General features: G+C 38.1%; 1 protein-coding gene across 5 annotated transcripts in view; it reads left to right on the top strand.

Annotated features, from left to right (window-relative positions):
• Nucleotides 1–18146, top strand: part of COL4A5 (collagen type IV alpha 5 chain) — a 236518-nt gene that overhangs the window by 97799 nt on the left and 120573 nt on the right. For all 5 annotated transcript variants that reach the window (XM_043570931.1, XM_043570929.1, XM_043570928.1 and 2 more), the window contains exon 3: nt 14639–14728. In XM_043570931.1, the coding sequence (XP_043426866.1) occupies nt 14639–14728 (90 nt within the window). The remainder of the gene's footprint in view (nt 1–14638; nt 14729–18146) is intronic.

The raw sequence follows: 18146 nt of genomic DNA on the forward strand, positions 1-18146 counted from the left end.
AGACAGAGACCTCAGAGACAGAGAGAGGGCAAGCAGGGGAGGGGCAGGGAGAGAAAGGGAGAGAGAGAATTCCAAGCAGGCTCTGAGCTGTCAGCACAGAGCCTGATGCGAGGCTCAAACCCCCGAACCCGTGAGATCATGATGTGAGCCGAAATCAAGAGTCAGAAGCTTAACTGACTGAGCCACCCAGGCGCCCCAACTTCAATATTGGTTTTAATTAAAGACTTACTTTTTTAAGAGCAGTTTTAGGTTCACAGTAAAATTGAAAGAAAGATACAGAAATTTCGCCTATACCTCTGGCTCACACATGCATACATGCATAGCTTCCCTAATGAGAGTGGTACATTTGTTACAATTGATGAACCTACATTTGATATATCATTATCACCCCAAAGTTCAAGTTTACCTTAGAGCTCATTCTTGGTGTTTTACATTCTGTGGATTTGGGCAAGTGTATAATGACATGTATCCATCATTTTATTATCATATGAATATTTTCACTGCCTTATAAATCGTTTGTGCTCCACCTGTTCAACTTTACCATCCCCACCCCTGGAAACCACTGATCTCTTTACTGTCTCCATAATTGTATTTTCCAGAATATCATATAGTTAGAATCATACAGTGTGCAGCCTTTTCAGATTGGCCTTTTTCACTTAGGTAATCTGCATTTAAAGTTCCTCCATGTCTTTTCATAGCCAAATAGTTCATTTCTTTTTAGTGCTAAATGATAGTCCATTGTCTGCATGTGGCAGTTTCTTTTTTTTTTAAATTTTTTTTTTCAACATTTATTTATTTTTGGGACAGAGAGAGACAGAGCATGAACGGGGGAGGGGCAGAGAGAGAGGGAGACACAGAATCGGAAACAGGCTCCAGGCTCTGAGCCATCAGCCCAGAGCCCAACGCGGGGCTCGAACTCACGGACCGTGAGATCGTGACCTGGCTGAAGTCGGACGCTTAACCGACTGCGCCACCCAGGCGCCCCATGCATGTGGCAGTTTCTTTATCTGTTCATCTGCTAAAGGACATCTTGGTTACTTCCAAGTTTTGGCAATGATGAACAAAATTGCTATTAAGCATACATGTGCAGTTTTGTGTGTGTGGATGTAAGTTTTAAACTCCTTTGGATAAATACCAAGAAACATCATTGCTAGATCATATGAGTATGTTTAGTTTTGTAAGTCACTGCCAAACTGTCTTGCAAAGTAGCTGTATCATTTTGCCTTCCCACCAGCAATGAATGAGTGTTCCTGTTGCTCCACATCTTTGCCAGCCTTTGGTGTTGTCATGGTTTTAGATTGTAGCCATTTTATTGGGTATGTGGTGGTATGCAGTTGTTTCAGTTTGCATTTCCCTGATGCCATATTGTGTGGAGCATCTTTTCATATGCTTATTTTCCATCTGTATATCTTCTTTGATGAGATATCTGTTAAACTCTTTGGCCCATTTTAAAATCAGGTTTTTTGCTTTCTTATTGTTGACTTGTAAGAGTTGTTTGTATAGTTCAGATAATTTTTCTTTATCAGATGTGTCTTTTGCAAATATTTTCTCCCAGTCTGTCTTATCTTCTCATTCTCTTAACACTATCTTTCACAGAGCAGAAGCTTTTAATGTTAATGCAGTTCAGCTTATCAGTTATTTCTTTCATGGATTATGCCTTTTTGTATCTAAAAAGTTGTCACCACACCCAAGGTCACCTAGATTTTCTCTCCTGTGTTATCTTTTAGGAGTTTTATAGTTTTCTATTTGATCCATTTTGAGTTGATTTTTATGAAGAGTGTGAGGTCTCTGTCTAGATTTTTTTTTTACATATGGATGTCTAGTTGTTTGAGCAACATTTGTTGAAAAGACAAGGACATTTTTGTGAGTGATGGGTATGTTCATTATTTTGATTGCCACCTATGTGGAAAAAAATTTCAAATTGTATACTTTAAATATGTGCAATTTATTGTATATTAATTGTACCGCAGTAAATCTGCTTTTAAAAAGTAAGATTAATACAGAAATAATAAAATATGTCAATTCTGGCAAAGAAATGTGTCCAAGTGCACACTGCTAAAAACAAAACTTGCTAGACTCCTGATGACAACAAGAAATTAACCAGCTGACAACCTAAAATTCATGTCACGTAGATTGTAACTATGTTTATCATGGTGAACATAGATTAATGTATAGAATTGTCAAATCACTATGTTGTACACCTGCAACTAGTATAACATTGTATGTCAACTATATTTAAATAAAAATTATAAAGTAAAATAAAATTCATGTCACACTGACACATTATCTTTTTTTTTATTTAAAAAAAATTTTTTTTTCAACGTTTATTTATTTTTGGGACAGAGAGAGACAAAGCATGAACGGGGGAGGGTCAGAGAGAGAGGGAGACACAGAATCGGAAACAGGCTCCAGGCTCTGAGCCATCAGCCCAGAGCCTGACGCGGGGCTCGAACTCACAGACCGTGAGATCGTGACCTGGCTGAAGTCGGACGCTTAACCGACTGCACCACCCAGGCGCCCCTGACACATTATCTTAACAAGGTGTTCCCCTCTACCAGTGGCATCAGTCCTTACTGGGTGCTTATTAGAAATGCAAGTTCCTAGGTTCCATAGCAGACCTACTCAATGTAACTCTGGGGGTAGGACCAGGCAATCTGTGTTTTAACAAGTTGTCTAAGTGGTTTTGATACAAGCTACAATTTAATCTGATGTACATTATCTCCATTTGGTAGTTGTCAAAGATCTATATTCTTGTTCTCCTAATTATATTACATCAAATATTTCTTTGTACTATATAATTATAAAAACACAATAGTAATTACTCAAAAAGAAGAGAAAATTGCCTATAACTTCATTTTTTTTAATCATTGTTTTCATTTGTTCATTAATGGCATTGCCTTTCCCATGTGTTTATATAGTTTTTAGACTTTTGCAATATTATAATCCAAAAATAATGTAAACCTTAATGCTCATTATAGCAGTTTGTCCCACTTTTTATTTTTTCTATCCTCATAAATCCAGTACTTTTCCTGTTAATTTTGTATCCATCTTGAGAAAGCATTCGTAAAATATGTTTTTCATGCCCATGATCATGTAACTTTCTTATTGTGATTATAAAGTGCCCTTCCTATAAAATTGTAACATTTTAATGGGCACCATTGACTCACAAAGCATGTTCTCCTTTTAAGTCAATCAGTCTGTTATTCTTTTTAATACTGTCTTCTGTATATAAAAGTGCTTTATCACAAAAAGTTATCCTTTATATAATTTCTCTTAACCCTAATATTTTTTTTTCTGAATTTGGGCACAAGTATGTGCCATAAGTATTATATAATCCATTAAGGGAGTTCATTCACTGAATGCATATTTACTATTTGTTCTGTTGGGCACTAAGAATGGGATGATGGACATAGCATGATTAATTAGATGAAGGGGTAATGGAGAGTGGAGTCAAGATTATTACACATTTCTGGTCTAGGTTGTGCTATTTCCTAAAATAGAGAAGAGGGTAGAAAGGTAACAAACTCAATTTTTTATATGAAGTTTGCTCTAGGGAAAATTACACAATTTCTCTTTTCTCTAATTCTTCATCTGTAAAATGGAAATAATAGTAGTATTTACCCCATATTGTCATTGTCATTGGGAGAATCAAATAAGGTAAAACATGGAAAGAGTTAGAATAGTTCGATAGTTTGTTATTATTATTGTTGAGTTTTAGGTTCCTCTGTGATATTCAAGTGGAGATATTTAAGACAGTTAGCCCTATGAGCCTAGATTTTAGAAAAACAGTGTTGATATTTGAGATATCCCAGAGAAAGACAGAGAAGGGTCAAAAAGGGAATCCAGAGTAAAACAGTATCCAAGGGACAGGCAGAGAGAGAAAATAAGAGTAATTTTTTTCCAAATATGGGCAAGCAGCATAAACCAGTTTTTTTTTTTTAATTTTTTTTTTCAATGTTTATTTATTTTTGGGACAGAGAGAGACAGAGCATGAACGGGGGAGGGGCAGAGAGAGAGGGAGACACAGAATCGGAAACAGGCTCCAGGCTCTGAGCCATCAGCCCAGAGCCCGACGCGGGGCTCTAACTCACGGACCGCGAGATCGTGACCTGGCTGAAGTCGGACGCTTAACCAACTGCGCCACCCAGGCGCCCCAAACCAGTTTTTTTAAAAGAAGTTTGACCTTCACAAAGATACAATTATGCCATTTTCTATGTTTGTGAGTGTTAGCAAGTTACAGTAAATTTTAGGTTAGTTTTAAGGATGAAATGATTGCCTTACCACTGGTAGCAAAAGGTAGGCAAACAAGAGATGTCAACCCTCCCTACCATCCGTAGGAATTAGGTAGAAAAACCTCCCTCACCCCTCTCATGGCAGGCTTCTATAGTTTCTACTGCAGGAAAATTTCTACCTTTAAAGTCTGGAGATGGTTCTTACAATTTTTTTTGCCACTGTCCAGTAGGTGCTCTTCTATCTTCCTTGGTATAATATTGCTCAGTCAGCTAGATAGGGCCACAACAACATTTGACTATTATGAGGAGATTTCAGGGTATGTAATTTATAGGTATATGGTTTTATTAATACAAACACAATTAAACTTTTTAGCCCTCTCTTTCAATTTCTGGTTTATTCCTCTCTTATCTAAATAGCAGTTTTGCTTCTGAGAAAATTTGCTTTCTTCAAATATTATCCTCAAGTCTTGGCAGAGAGATGCTGTAAATACCAGTGGAGATCCCAAAATGTAGCTATGTTTTCCACTTATGGAAATCTACTTGAACTAGTTTTTCTTTTCCTTCTAGCTTCCTTTTTGACTTGCACTTGCAGTCAGATTTCTACTACCAGCCCTGCCAGAAATGAGCTATGTAATGATTTGAGACAATCCAGCTCTAAAAGTTTGAACCTTTTATTTACCCTCTTGCTCTGTTTCCTTGAAAATAATTGATGAGTTTGATTAATACTAAATTATTATAATTATATCATTAATTAAAATAACAAAGAGGAGTGCCTAGGTATCAGAGTTGCTTAATCATCCAACTCTTGATTTCAGCTCAGGTCATGATCTCACAGTTGATGAGATCGAACCCCACATTGGGCTCTTAGACCTACCATTATTTGGCTGACATTTGCTTTATTGGCTTTGAAGTAATGAGTGGAAACTGGCCAGAAGTAGCTTTTTTTTCAAAGTACTTATTTTTATTATAAAATGATTCAACATAACAATTATTTAATACAAAATTATCTAAGCTACCTAGACTAAACTTAGTACTTACCACATACACATTCTCTCTCTCTGTCTCTCTGTCTCTCTCACATACACATATACACACACACCGGGGGTGTGTAGTAAAATTCTACTGTACCTTAACCTCTAGGGGTATGTGCCTGCAATGGCCCATTAGTCAGTTGCTTTATAGATACGGATGCTTTCTCTTTCTAGGTGCTACCTAGGCTGTCACTGTGGATAGGATCTGGTGTGAAAGGGTTCTCAGAATGAGGTCCAGAGCCTCTGGCCAGAGATTCAGCCTTCAAGCCTTAGAAAAGTAGAGGAACTCCTTGCGACCCTGCTGTTGGGAGCACATGCCATGGAGCTATGAGCCCTCACAGTTCTTAAACTTGATAGTGGTGGATTTCCTTTCTGTTATTGGATTGCCTAGGGTTGTCGGGATACATACTCTTTCTATAATTGGCTATCTGCAAGTCAACTAACCCTTAATGTGTTGATATGATGGTATATTAGTATAGATGGTGACTCTGCAACCCCCAGTTATCTATCTGTGCAGATATGCATATTGGGCAACCTTATTGTATAGATGCCGATAAGATGTAGTGAACCCTCACTGGTGGGTTGGCAGCCCTCCTGTGTTGGTGTTGATTAAATGCTGTGCTCAGAATTGGACTTGAGTCACAGTTCAAATAGTAACTCTGAGTAGAGGAATTACTGATGGATTTTTCTTTTTTTCTTTTAATTTTTGGGTAGCATTTTATTATGATATAATTTAAGGTTACAAAATAATTGCAAAAGTAATACAAGGAACTCTTCTACATCCTTTACCACTTTTGCTCTATCAAAGACACTAAATATTTAAATTTTGAAATAACCTAGTGCAATTATTGAAATCAGGAAATTAACATTGATATAATGCTACTATCTAATCCACAGTCCATATCTGAATTTTGTCAGTTTTCCCTTTGATTGTTCAAAGTATGTGTATGCGTGTGTGTGTGTGTGTGTGTATTTTACCCCTCATAGTCTAGGGTCATGCATTTATCTACCACATCTCATTAGTCTCCTTTAATCTAGAACAGTTCCTCAGGTATTCTTTGTCATTTTTGAAGAATATAAGCCAGTTAATTTTAGAATGCCCTCTTTCTTTTTTTTTAGTGATTCCTCATTGTATGTATGTATGTATTTCCCCTTTTTAAATTTAAATCCTAGTTAACATATCGTACAATATTGATTTTATGAGTAGAATTCAGTGATTCATCACTTACATACTTGTGTTCATCACAAGTGCCCTCCTTAGTACCTACCACCCATCTATCTCCTACCCACCTCCCTTCATCAACCATCGGTTTGTTCTCTATCATTAAGAGGCTCTTGTGGTTTGTTTCCCTTTCTTCCCCCCCCCCGCCCACTTCCTATATGTTTATCTGTTTTGTTTCTTAAATTCCACATATGAGTGAAATCATATGGCATTTATCTTCCTCTGATTGACTTATTTCTCTTAGCATAATACATTCTAGCTCCATCCAGGTTGTTGCAAATGGCAAGATTTCATTCTTTTTGATGGCTGAGCAATATTCCATCGTATATATGTACTACCTCTTCTTTATCCATTCATCAGTCAATGGACATTTGGGCTTTCTCCATAGTTTGGCTATTGTTGATAATTCTGCTATAAACATTGGGGTGCATGTACCCCTTCGAATCTGTTTGTATTCTTTGGGTAAATATCTAATAGTGCAATTGCTGCATCATAGGGTAGTTCTATTTTTAGTTTCTTGAGGAACCTCCATATTGGTCTCCAGAGTGGCTGCAATAGTTTGATTTCTCACCAACAGTACAAGAGGGTTCCCCTTTCTCTGCATCCTCGCCAACACCTGTTGTTTCTTGTGTTGTTGATTTTAGCCATTCTGACAGGTGTGAGGTGGTATCTTATCGTGGTTTTGACTTGCATTTCCCTGACAATGAGTGATGTTGAGCATCTTCTCATGTGTTTGTTAGCCATTTGGATGTCTTCTTTGGAAAAGTGTCTATTCATGTCTTGTGCCCATTTCTTGACTGGGTTATTTGTTTTTTGGGTATTGAATTTGTTAAGTTCCTTATAGATTTTGGATACTAACCCTTTATCAGATATGTCATTTGCAAATATCTTCTCCCACTTCATAGGCTGCCTTTCAGTTTTGTTGATCGTTTCTTTCACTGTGCAGAAGCTTTTTATCTTGATGAAGTCCCAATAGTTCATGTTTGCTTTTGTTTCCCTTACCTTTGGCGACATGTCTATTAAAAAGTTGGTCCAGCGTAGGTCAAAGAGGTTTCTGCCTGTGTTCTCCTCTAGGATTTTTATAGTTTCCTGCCTCACTTTTAGGTCTTTCATCCATTTGAATTTGTTTTGTGTATGGAGAAAGAAAGTGGTCCAGTTTCATTCTTTTGCATGTAGCTGTCCAGTTTTCCCAACACCATTTGTTGAAAAGACAGTCCTTTTTCCACTGGATATTCTTTCCTGCTTTGTAGAAGATTAGTTGACCATATAGTTGTGGGTCCACTTCTGAGTTTTCTGTTTTGTTCCATTAATCTATGTGTCTGTTTTTGTGCCAGTACCATACTGTCTTGATGACTACAGCTTTGTAATATAGCTTTAAATCTGGAATCGTAATGCCTCCAGTTTTGTTTTTCTTTTTCAGGATTGCTTTGGATATTTGGGGTCTTTTGTGATTCCATACAAATTTTAGGATTGTTTGTTATAGCTCTGTGAAAAATGCTGGTGGTATTTTGGTAGGGATTGCATTAAATGTGTAGATTGCTTTGAATAGTAGAAACATTTTAGTAATATTTATTCTTCCAATCCATGAGCATGTAATGCTTTTCCATTTTTTTGTGTCCTCTTCAATATCTTTCATAAGTCTTCTATAGTTTTCAGAGTACAGACCTTTTACCTCTTTAATTAGGTTTATTCCTAGGAATCTTATTGTTTTTCGTGCAATTTTAAATGGGACTGATTCTTTGATTTCTTTTTCTGCTGCTTCATTATTGGTGTATAGAAATGCAATAGATTTCTGCACGTTGATTTTATATCCTGCAACTTAGTTCTAGCAATTTTTTGGGGGAGTCATTTGGGTTTTCTACATAGAATCTCATATCATCTCCAAATAGTGAAAGTTTGATTTTTTCCTTATTGATTTGGGTGTCTTTTATTTCTTTTTGTTGTCTAATTGCTGAGGCAAAAGCTTCCAGTACTATGTTAAATAGTAATGATGACAGTGGACATCCTTGTCTTGTTCCTGACCACAGGGGAAAGGCTCTCAGTTTTTCCCCATTGAGGATGACGTTAGCTGTGGGTCTATTGTATATGGCCTTTTTGATGTTGAGGTATGTTCCAGCTATCCCTACTTTGTTGAAAATTTTTTATCAAGAATGGATTCTGTATTTTGTCAAATGCTTTTTCTGCATTTATTGATAGGATCATATGGTTCTTATCCTTTCTTTTATTAATGTGGTGTATCACTTTGATTGATTTGCAAATATTGAACCAGCCCCACAGCCCAGGAATAAATTCCACTTGATCATGGAGAATAGTTTTTTGAGGTTTCTTTTTTTGTTGTTTTTTAACATATTTTATTTTTTTAATATATGAAATTTACTGTCAAATTGGTTTCCATACAAAACCCAGTGCTCATCTCAAAAGGTGCCCTCCTCTGGAAAGCAGTGTGGAGGTTCCTCAGAAAATTAAAAATAGACCTACCCTATGACGCAGCAATAGCACTGCTAGGAATTTACCCAAGGGATACAGGAGTACTGATGCATAGGGCCACTTGTACCCCAATGTTTATAGCAGCACTCTCAACAATAGCCAAATTATGGAAAGAGACTAAATGTCCATCAACTGATGAATGGATAAAGAAATTGTGATTTATACACACAATGGAATACTACGTGGCAATGAGAAAGAATGAAATATGGCCTTTTGTAGCAACGTGGATGGAACTGGAGAGTGTGATGCTAAGTGAAATAAGCCATACAGAGAAAGACAGATACCATATGGTGTCACTCTTATGTGGATCCTGAGAAACTTAACAGAAACCCATGGGGGAGGGGAAGGAAAAAAAAAAGAGATTAGAGTGGGAGAGAGCCAAAGCATAGGAGACTGTTAAAAACTGAGAACAAACTGAGGGTTGATGGGGGGTGGGAGGGAGGGGAGGGTGGGTGATGGGTATCGAGGAGGGCACCTTTTGGGATGAGCACTGGGTGTTGTATGGAAACCAATTTGACAATAAATTTCATATATTAAAAAAAAAAGGTGCCCTCCTCAATACCCATCACCCATCTTCCCCTCCCTCCCACCCCCCATCAACCCTCAGTTTGTTCTCAGTTTTTAAGAGAATAATTATTTTAATGTACTGTTGAATACTGTTGAATCTTGTTGAGAAGTTTTGCATCCGTGTTCATCAGGGATATTGGCCTGGATATTCTTTTTACTCGGGTCTTTGGTTTTGGAATCAAGGTAATGCCTGCTTCATAGAATGAGTTTGGAAGTTTTCCTTCTATTTCTATTTTTTGGAACAGTTTGAGAAGAACAGGTGTTAACTCTTCTTTAAATGTCTGATAGAATTCCACTGGGAAGCCATCTAGCCCAGGACTCTTGTTTGTTGGGTGATTTTCAATTACTGATTCAATTTTTTTGTTTTTTGTGGGTCTGTTCAAAATTTCTATTTCTTCCTGTTTGAGTTTGGGTAGTATGCAGTTTTGTAGAATTTGTCTATTTTTTCCAGATTTCCAAGTTTGCTGGCATATAATTTTTCACAGTATTCTGTTATAATTGTATTTCTGTAGTGTTGGTTGTGATCTCTCTTCTTTCATATGTGGTTTTATGTATTTGGGTCCTTTCTCTCCTTTTTGTTAAGTCTGGCTAGCGGTTTATCAATTTCGTTAATTCTTTCAAATAACCAGGTCTTAGTTTTGTTGGTCTGTTCTACTCTTTGTTTTTTGTTTATTTGTTTTTATATCATTTATTTCTGCTTTAATCTTTATTATTTCCATTCTTCTGCTGGCTTCAGGCTTTATTTGCTGTTCCTTTTGTAGCTCCTTTAGGTGTAAGGTAAGGTTGTGTGTTTGGGACCTTTTTTGTTTCCTGAGATAGGTCTGAATTTCAATATACTTCCCTCTTAGGAGTGCCTTTGCTGCATCCCAAAGGTTTTGGACTGTCATGTTTTCATTTCTATTTGCTTCCATGTATTTTTTTATTTCTTCTTTAATTTCCTGGTTAACCCGTTCATTCATTAGTAGGATATTCCTTAACCTCCATGTATTTGAAAGCTTTCCCATTTTTTCCTTTTTCTTTTATTTTCAAAGTTTATTTATTCATTTTGAGAGCAAGAGAGAGAGTGGAGAAAGAAGGGGCAGAGAGAGAGGGGGAGAGAGAGAGAATCTCAAGCAAGCTCCATGCTGTCAGCACAAAGCCCGATGTGGGGCTTTCACTCACAAACCAGGAGATCATGACCTGAGCCAAAATCAAGAGTTGGACGTTTACACAACTGGGCCTCCCAGGCACCCATTTCCAAATTTGGTCTTATGGTTGACTTCAAGTTTCATAGCGTTGTGATCTGAAAATATGCATGGTGTGATCTTGATCTTTGTGTACTTGTTGGGGGCTGATTTGTGACCCAGTATGTGATCTATTCTGGAGAATGTTCCATGTGCACTCAAAAAGAATGTGTATTCTTCCGTTTTAGGATGAAATGCTCTGAATATATCTGCTAAGTCCATCTGGTCCTGTGTATCATTCAAAGCCATTATTTCATGGTTTATTTTCTGCTTAGGTGATCTTTCCATTGTTGTAAGTGGGGTGTTAAAGTCCCTTATTATTATTGTATTATTATCAGTGAGTTTCCTTTTGTTATTGATTGATTTATATGTTTGGCTGCTTTCAAGTTGGAGGCATAATATTTACAATTGTTAGGTCTTCTTGATGGATAGACCCCTTAATTATGGTACAATTCCCTTCTTCATCTCTTGTCACAGTCTTTGTTTTAAAATCTAGTTTGTTTGATATAAGTATGGCTACTCTGGGTTTATTTTGGCAGCCATTACCATGATAGATGGTTCTCTATCTCACTTTCGACATGCAGGTGTGTTTAGGTCTAAAATAGGTCTTTTGTAGGCAGCATATTGATGGATCTTGTTTTTTTTTTCCTCCATTCTGATACCCTATATCTTTTGATTGAAGCATTTAGTCCATTTACATTCAGAGTGATTATTTAAAGGTATGAATTTAGTGCCATTATATTACCTGTAGAGTTGGCGTTTCTGGTGATGCTCTCTGGTTCTTTCTAGCCTTTGTTGCTTTTCATCTTTTTTTTTTACCCCCCCCCCCCTTAAAATTTCGTGTAGGGTTGGTTTAGTGGTCACAAACTCCTTTAGTTTTTGTTTGGGAAACTCTTGATCTCTCCTTCTATTTTGAATGACAACCTTGTTGGAGAGTATTCCTGGCTGCATATTTTTTCCATTCTGCATATTGAATATATCTTGCTTCCTTTCTCACTTGCCAAGTTTCTTTGGACAGATCTGTTGTGAACCTGATCTGTCTTCCCTTATAAGTTTAAGGACTTTCTTTCCACTTTCTGCTTTCAGGATTCTTTCCTTGTCTGTGTATCTTGTGAAGTTGACTATGATATGTCTGGGTAATGTCCAGCTTTTGTTGAATTTAATGGGAGTTCTCTGTGCTTCTTGGATTTTGATGTCTGTGTCCTTCCCCAGATTAGGGAAGTTTTCAGCTGTAATTTGGTCACATAAAACCTCTGCCTCTCCTCTTTCTTCATCTTCTGGGACTCCTATGATATTAATGTTTTTATGTCTTAATAAAATCACTGAATTCCAAGTCTGCCTTCATGATCCCTGACCTTTGTTTCCCTCTTTTCAGCTTTATTATATTTCATAATTTTATCTTCTATATCGCTAATTCGCTCCTCTGCCTCATCCATCCTCGTTTTTATGGCCTCCATATGGGTTTGCATTTTGGTTATAGCATTTTTCATTTTGGCCTGACTAGATTTCAGTTCTTTTATCTTTGCAGAAAGGGATTCTCTTGTGTTTTCTATGCTTTTTTCAAGCCCAGCTCGTATCCTTATAATTGTTGTTTTAAATTCTGGTTCAGACATCTTACTTATATCTGCATTGACTAAATCCCTGGCTGTCATTTCTTCCTGTTCTTTCTTTTGAGGTGAATTCCTCTATCTTGTCACTTTTAAGGAAGAAAAACAATAAAAATAATAATTAAATGAAATGAAAATTTAAAAATTAAAAAAAAATCAGATAAAGGAAGTTAGATGCTAAGCATGTTTTGCTCTGCTTTGATCTGTTTAAGAGAAGCTTGGTAGAAAAAAAAAGAAGAGAGAAAAAAGATTTAAAATTTTAAAAGTAAAAAAATAATAAAATAAATTAAAGATCAAATAAGATAAAAAATGTTGCTTGTTCTGTATCCAAAAACAAAAGAAAAGAAAAACAACAAAAAACCAGAAGCAACAACAAAACAAATGAACAAGCAAACAAAAAAACCCACATGAAGGTAGATCCAGTTTCCCCTAGAGCTGAAACTTTGCAGCAGTCTATGGTCAGTAGACTAAGTCCTTGGAAAGGATTTGTGCTGGTCTTATGGGGGGAGGCACCTGCTGTTCTGATTCTCAGGCCCACTTGCCCTAGTGGAGATGTGCCTGAGTGTGCAGGTGTTCAGGGCTTTAGTATGTTATCTCTGTTCTCCACTTGGTGGCGCTGTTTAGCCCACTGAGGTCGATCAGTGTTGGTGGGCTAATGGTGAAAATGGTTTCATCCCTCTCTCAAGTCTCCAGAATGGGAAGTTCGTGCCCTTGTAGGCACACTATCAGTCACCTCTGACACCTCTTGTGTCCCTGGCTTCCATCAGCTCCCCATCTCCCTCTTATCTGTGTCCAAGCTGTCTGCCTACCAGGCTGTGCCCCTCTCCAGAGTTTTATCTCAGGTGTGGCTGTGTTTCAAAATCCCACACCTCACAGATCCCCGCTGTTCCAACCCACGGTCTCTGCACACTGTGGCCAGTGCACACTGTGGCCAGCTTGTCCCAGAAATGGTCGTGCTACCACACAGTGGCAGCAGCTCAGAGTTTATGGTAAATTGCAACACACAACCGGCTCCAGGGTTTGTTGCCCTCAGCTGGTGTCTTTGTTCCTATAGAGGTGAACATGACATGGCAGCTTGATGACATGCCCGCTGGGTCTTTTGCCAGAGGAGAGGCCGTATCACCTCTATCAAATGCAGTCCAAGCAGGTGAACCGCTTCTCTCTGTGTCACCCAGGGGATCCTCAGACCATGCTGTCCGCTGCCAGTGCTCTGCCCTCCTTCCTCGCTAGAGCACCTCTAGGGGCTTGGCTCTGAAACTTCAGACTTTGTGCTCCACTGTTTACAAAAAACTGGCAGTATTGAAACCCTCTCCCTTTTCCCCTGTCAATGGTTTTGGGGAACTGTTTTCTTATGCAGTCTTCTGTGTGTGTCTTCACTCTTTCTCTCTAGCTGCTTTCAGGGGCAGTGCTTTCTTGTGCAAACCTGATGCCCTGCTCAATCTCCCCCTCTCTCTTTCTCCTTTCCATGAAAATGGCTCCCTCCTCTGTGGCACCGGCCTCTTCTCTCCCGGAATTCACCTCTCCGCACCATGCACCTGCTGCATTCTCTACCTCAAATTATGGATTGTTCTGCTAATCCCCAGATCGATTTCCTAGGTGTTCAAAATGGTTTGATGTTGATCTAGGTATGTTCCAGGAATGAGACAAGCCCAGGGTACCCTTACTACTCTGCCATCTTAACTCTTCCTCCTGGTGTTTTTTTTTTCTTTTATGCTTTTTTGTGCTTCTACAATAACCATGCATTCCTTTTTGTATTAATCTTACAATAAGAAAAAATATAAACTTTTTGATGTTCTAGAGCCCTTTTCTGACTAATTTATCTCCAGTCAGTAATGAATTTCCCTTCTGGATAATTCTGCAACTCTTCCACTTTGCAACAAATCTGAAAACTTCTCAGATGGTTTCCTTTTGCACTTCTTCATCCCTGCACCATATTTATTTTATGTAACCCCTACAGACCTGGTTTCCTGGATTTACTGCCATCTTCCATGGTAAACTCTTGATGTCAGTATGTTTAAACCTCGTTTCTTCTCTGATAAGCTTTTTACCTTTACAGGAAAGTCATTGATTGCATTACCATATATGACAAATTCAGAATGGTTTGTGGTTTTCCACTCACATCTTACAGGTTTTCTCCTGTTTGTGGGTACTGTGAATTTAGTATCATTAAATTAAGTTAGTTTTCTCTAGATAATTTTTTGATCTTTTTGAATCTCAACCATGTCTTTGCTTGAAAATTCACTCATCTTTCATTCTTGTTCAATTGCAGGGGGAGAGAGGGTTTCCAGGTTTGGAAGGCCATCCAGGTTTGCCTGGATTTCCAGGTCCAGAAGGGCCTCCAGGGCCTCGGGGACAAAAGGTATGTACCAGGTTGCCATCCAGTAATATTAGAGGCATTAAATCATCTTAAATGTGGGACTAGGTATCAAGTCAACTAAAAATATATCTAAATAAAATAATAGGATAGCTGAGAGTCTATATTTTGTTGTTGGTTTAAAAAACTGAATATTACTGTCATATTCAAATGTTTTTGGAAGATGCTGCTAATTGTATGTAGTTATTGGTATCCTTAACAAAAACTGAATTTTGTCAGGAGCTCAGCTGAGCTGGAGAGAGCTAAACTGCCAGGTGTCAGAGTAGCTGATTAAGGCAACAAGCCAAAATGAAAGGAATAGTCAAAACTTTTACTGTGACAGTGTAATAAACAAAATGTTTAACTAGAAAAAGCACCAACTGGGGCGCCTGGGTGGCGCAGTCGGTTAAGCGTCCGACTTCAGCCAGGTCACGATCTCGCGGTCCGTGAGTTCGAGCCCCGCGTCGGGCTCTGGGCTGATGGCTCAGAGCCTGGAGCCTGTTTCCGATTCTGTGTCTCCCTCTCTCTCTGCCCCTCCCCCGTTCATGCTCTGTCTCTCTCTGTCCCAAAAATAAATAAACGTTGAAAAAAAAATTAAAAAAAAAAAAAAAAAGAAAAAGCACCAACTTCCCCCACTGTCCTATTTTTCCCCATGGAACTGTACCAGTGAGGATCTCGCCTTGGACGGCCAAGAGGAAGTTGAGGGCTGTGTTGAGGCTAGTCTGTTCTGCTTCCAAAACTGAAGTAGTGTCATTGATGAGTTAAATAATGGTCAAAGACAGGTTGTACATAACTTGCTGTAATTGAATGACCCTGAGTAGGAAAATTTGCCTGGAGCATACACATGAATAGAATCAATACCACCATGTGACAGTTCTCCTCACTAACCAGAACGCCTGGTTTTGGAATTCCCCTCTTACTCTGTTTAGTTTGATATGCTCAATAGGAGAGACTGTCTTGAATATTTGGCAGTCTGTTATCAATTCCCTGTAGGTACGTGTTACATTGGTAGGAATGTTGAAGGCCAGGCTTTTACCAAATAGTAATACCCCAAGGGAGACACACACACAGTGCTGGTAGTATAAAAGCCATTGATTGCCATGGGAGTCAGCCAGCCCAAAGTTCCTTCTGGTGGGTAGGGTACTTAAGTGGAATTGGAAAATTTGTGTCAGGTGGGCACAGGTATAGGGGAGGAGGAAACCACCACTATGGAGGTCAAAATAGCCCTAGTGGCAGATCTCATTTCCCTTTTCCCAGATGCTTCAGTTAATCCCATCTCAGACAGAAGAAATTTGACACGTGAGGAGGCATTTTGTTTCTGTAGTGTCAGAGTCCAACTGTGGCAACACATCAGGTCCACTGTGATACAGTTGGGGTATCTGAGGTACTAAAATGTTTCATGTTTAGAGACATGTCCATTTGTTGTATTCAGTGGCACAGCAGTAAGGTGTTTACCTATAGGGTTGGACGGTGGGTGACATATTCAGCAGTTTGTCAAATTCAGAGTCGTGGCAACTACCTGGGACAGGTATATCAGTGACTTTGGTGAGGTAGATGTCACATAGGCTGTTCTGTGGGAGAGAAAGATGAGACAATAGGTTCATACACCCTTTCTTTCCTATGTGCAGGCTCATGGATCCAAAGGTACTGTTTTCCTATCAGTTGGGAAGACTTTTCCCCATTGACTGCTGCGTAGGCAATCTCTCCTATACCATAAGCAAGGATATCACCCTATGTGCATGTTACCATAGGGAATCAAAGAGATAATAGTGAATGCTAAGATTGGGAGAAGTTTCTGGGTTTTCTAAAAATAGTTCTTTTGGTTGATTGCCCTTTACCATCTATATTAGGTAGACTGGTGAACTGACCATGAAAGGGGCCAGTTCTGTTTTTTGCCTGGAAATGAAAAGTACTTTAAAAACCTTTTTTTTCCCTAATTTTATTTCATCTAATAGTGGTACATTATGTCATTAGAGTATTAAGGAGATCAAATGGATACTCATCAAGTAGTCTTTCCAATAAAGGAGGAAATTAATTTAAATACATAAATACTCGTAAACACTTAACTGTATCAGAGCATAGATTGTGGGGGTGTGCTTGGGCATGATCTCTGAGGAAGTGACAGTATATCAAGGTAGTCTTGTTAGATTCAAGAGCAGAAGGGACCTGCACTAAATTTTCTGAGTAGAACTTTACACTAAGGAAAAAGCAAGACTCTAAACGACTGCTTAGAAGTTAAGTAGATGGGGCACTTAACAGAATTTCTTATGTCTAATGAAGTGCAAACACAGCAGATTATTTCTTGTGCACCCAGAAGTGGCACAGAAGTAGCAGCTGGATCTGAAAGAGTCAAGTGGATGGAACTGAGCACTAACTCAGCAGTAATCCATGCGTCCTACTGGCGTGGGACATCTCAATGAATTCTAGCTTGGACTGGACTATCTCACTCCTCAACATCTCAGAACTCCTTAAGCTCTCCATAATTTAGACACAGCCTTATAAAAATGAGATGGGGATTTCAAGCAACTGAAATCATGTTAGCTTTGAAATAGAAATTACTTTGAACCATATAAAATAAAGATACATTTCTTGCACCTGAGTTTACCCAGGTGAATTATGGGCTGAATTTCTTGTGCACCATGCTTGCTGAAAGGTGGCACTTTTAATAAAGATTTGCGGCAGATTAAAAAAAGTTAACTACCTTAGAATCCCTTTGAAATAATTTAGCGTTAACTAGAACTATTGTACATTAGTATGACAGCTTTTAATGGTGTGATTGTATGCATTTTAGATTTAGAAATTAGTCCACTCTTTTGCTATGGTTCCATTTCAGTATCTGTACAATGAAAAGGTTGGACTACTTTCTAAACTTTTGGGATTCTAAATTTGAAGAGCTTTGTACCTCTATCTCCAGTCTCATTTCGTGCTTCCCAATGTAGCTGAATTTATACTTTATAATTTTTATGTGATTGGGTGTTCTAGTACATGCATATATGTTGGCATATATGCTCAGTCAAAAATTTGGTAGGATTGTTTTTTAATATATATATTCTTTTTTAAATTTTTTAACATTTATTAATTTTTGAGAGAAAGAGAGACAGCCTAAGTGGAGGAGGGGCAGAGAAAGAGGGAGACACAGAATCTGAAGCAGGCTTCAGGCTCTGAGCTGTCAGCACAGAGCCTGACGTGGGTGTTGAACCCACAAACTGTGAGATCATGACCTGAGCCGAAGTCAGACACTTAACCAAATGAGCCACCAAGGCTTCCCAATATATATTCTTATATATGAAAGTAAAGATATATAAAACAAATACATGTATAGATTGTATATATAAAAATTTACAAAGGATTTCTTTATTCTTAAAAATAAAATTAAATTAATTTTTGATAATATATTCACTTACACAAAATAAATAAACATAGG

Source organism: Prionailurus bengalensis, chromosome X (assembly GCF_016509475.1).
Source record: "Prionailurus bengalensis isolate Pbe53 chromosome X, Fcat_Pben_1.1_paternal_pri, whole genome shotgun sequence".
NCBI classification, from domain to species: Eukaryota; Metazoa; Chordata; class Mammalia; order Carnivora; family Felidae; genus Prionailurus; species Prionailurus bengalensis.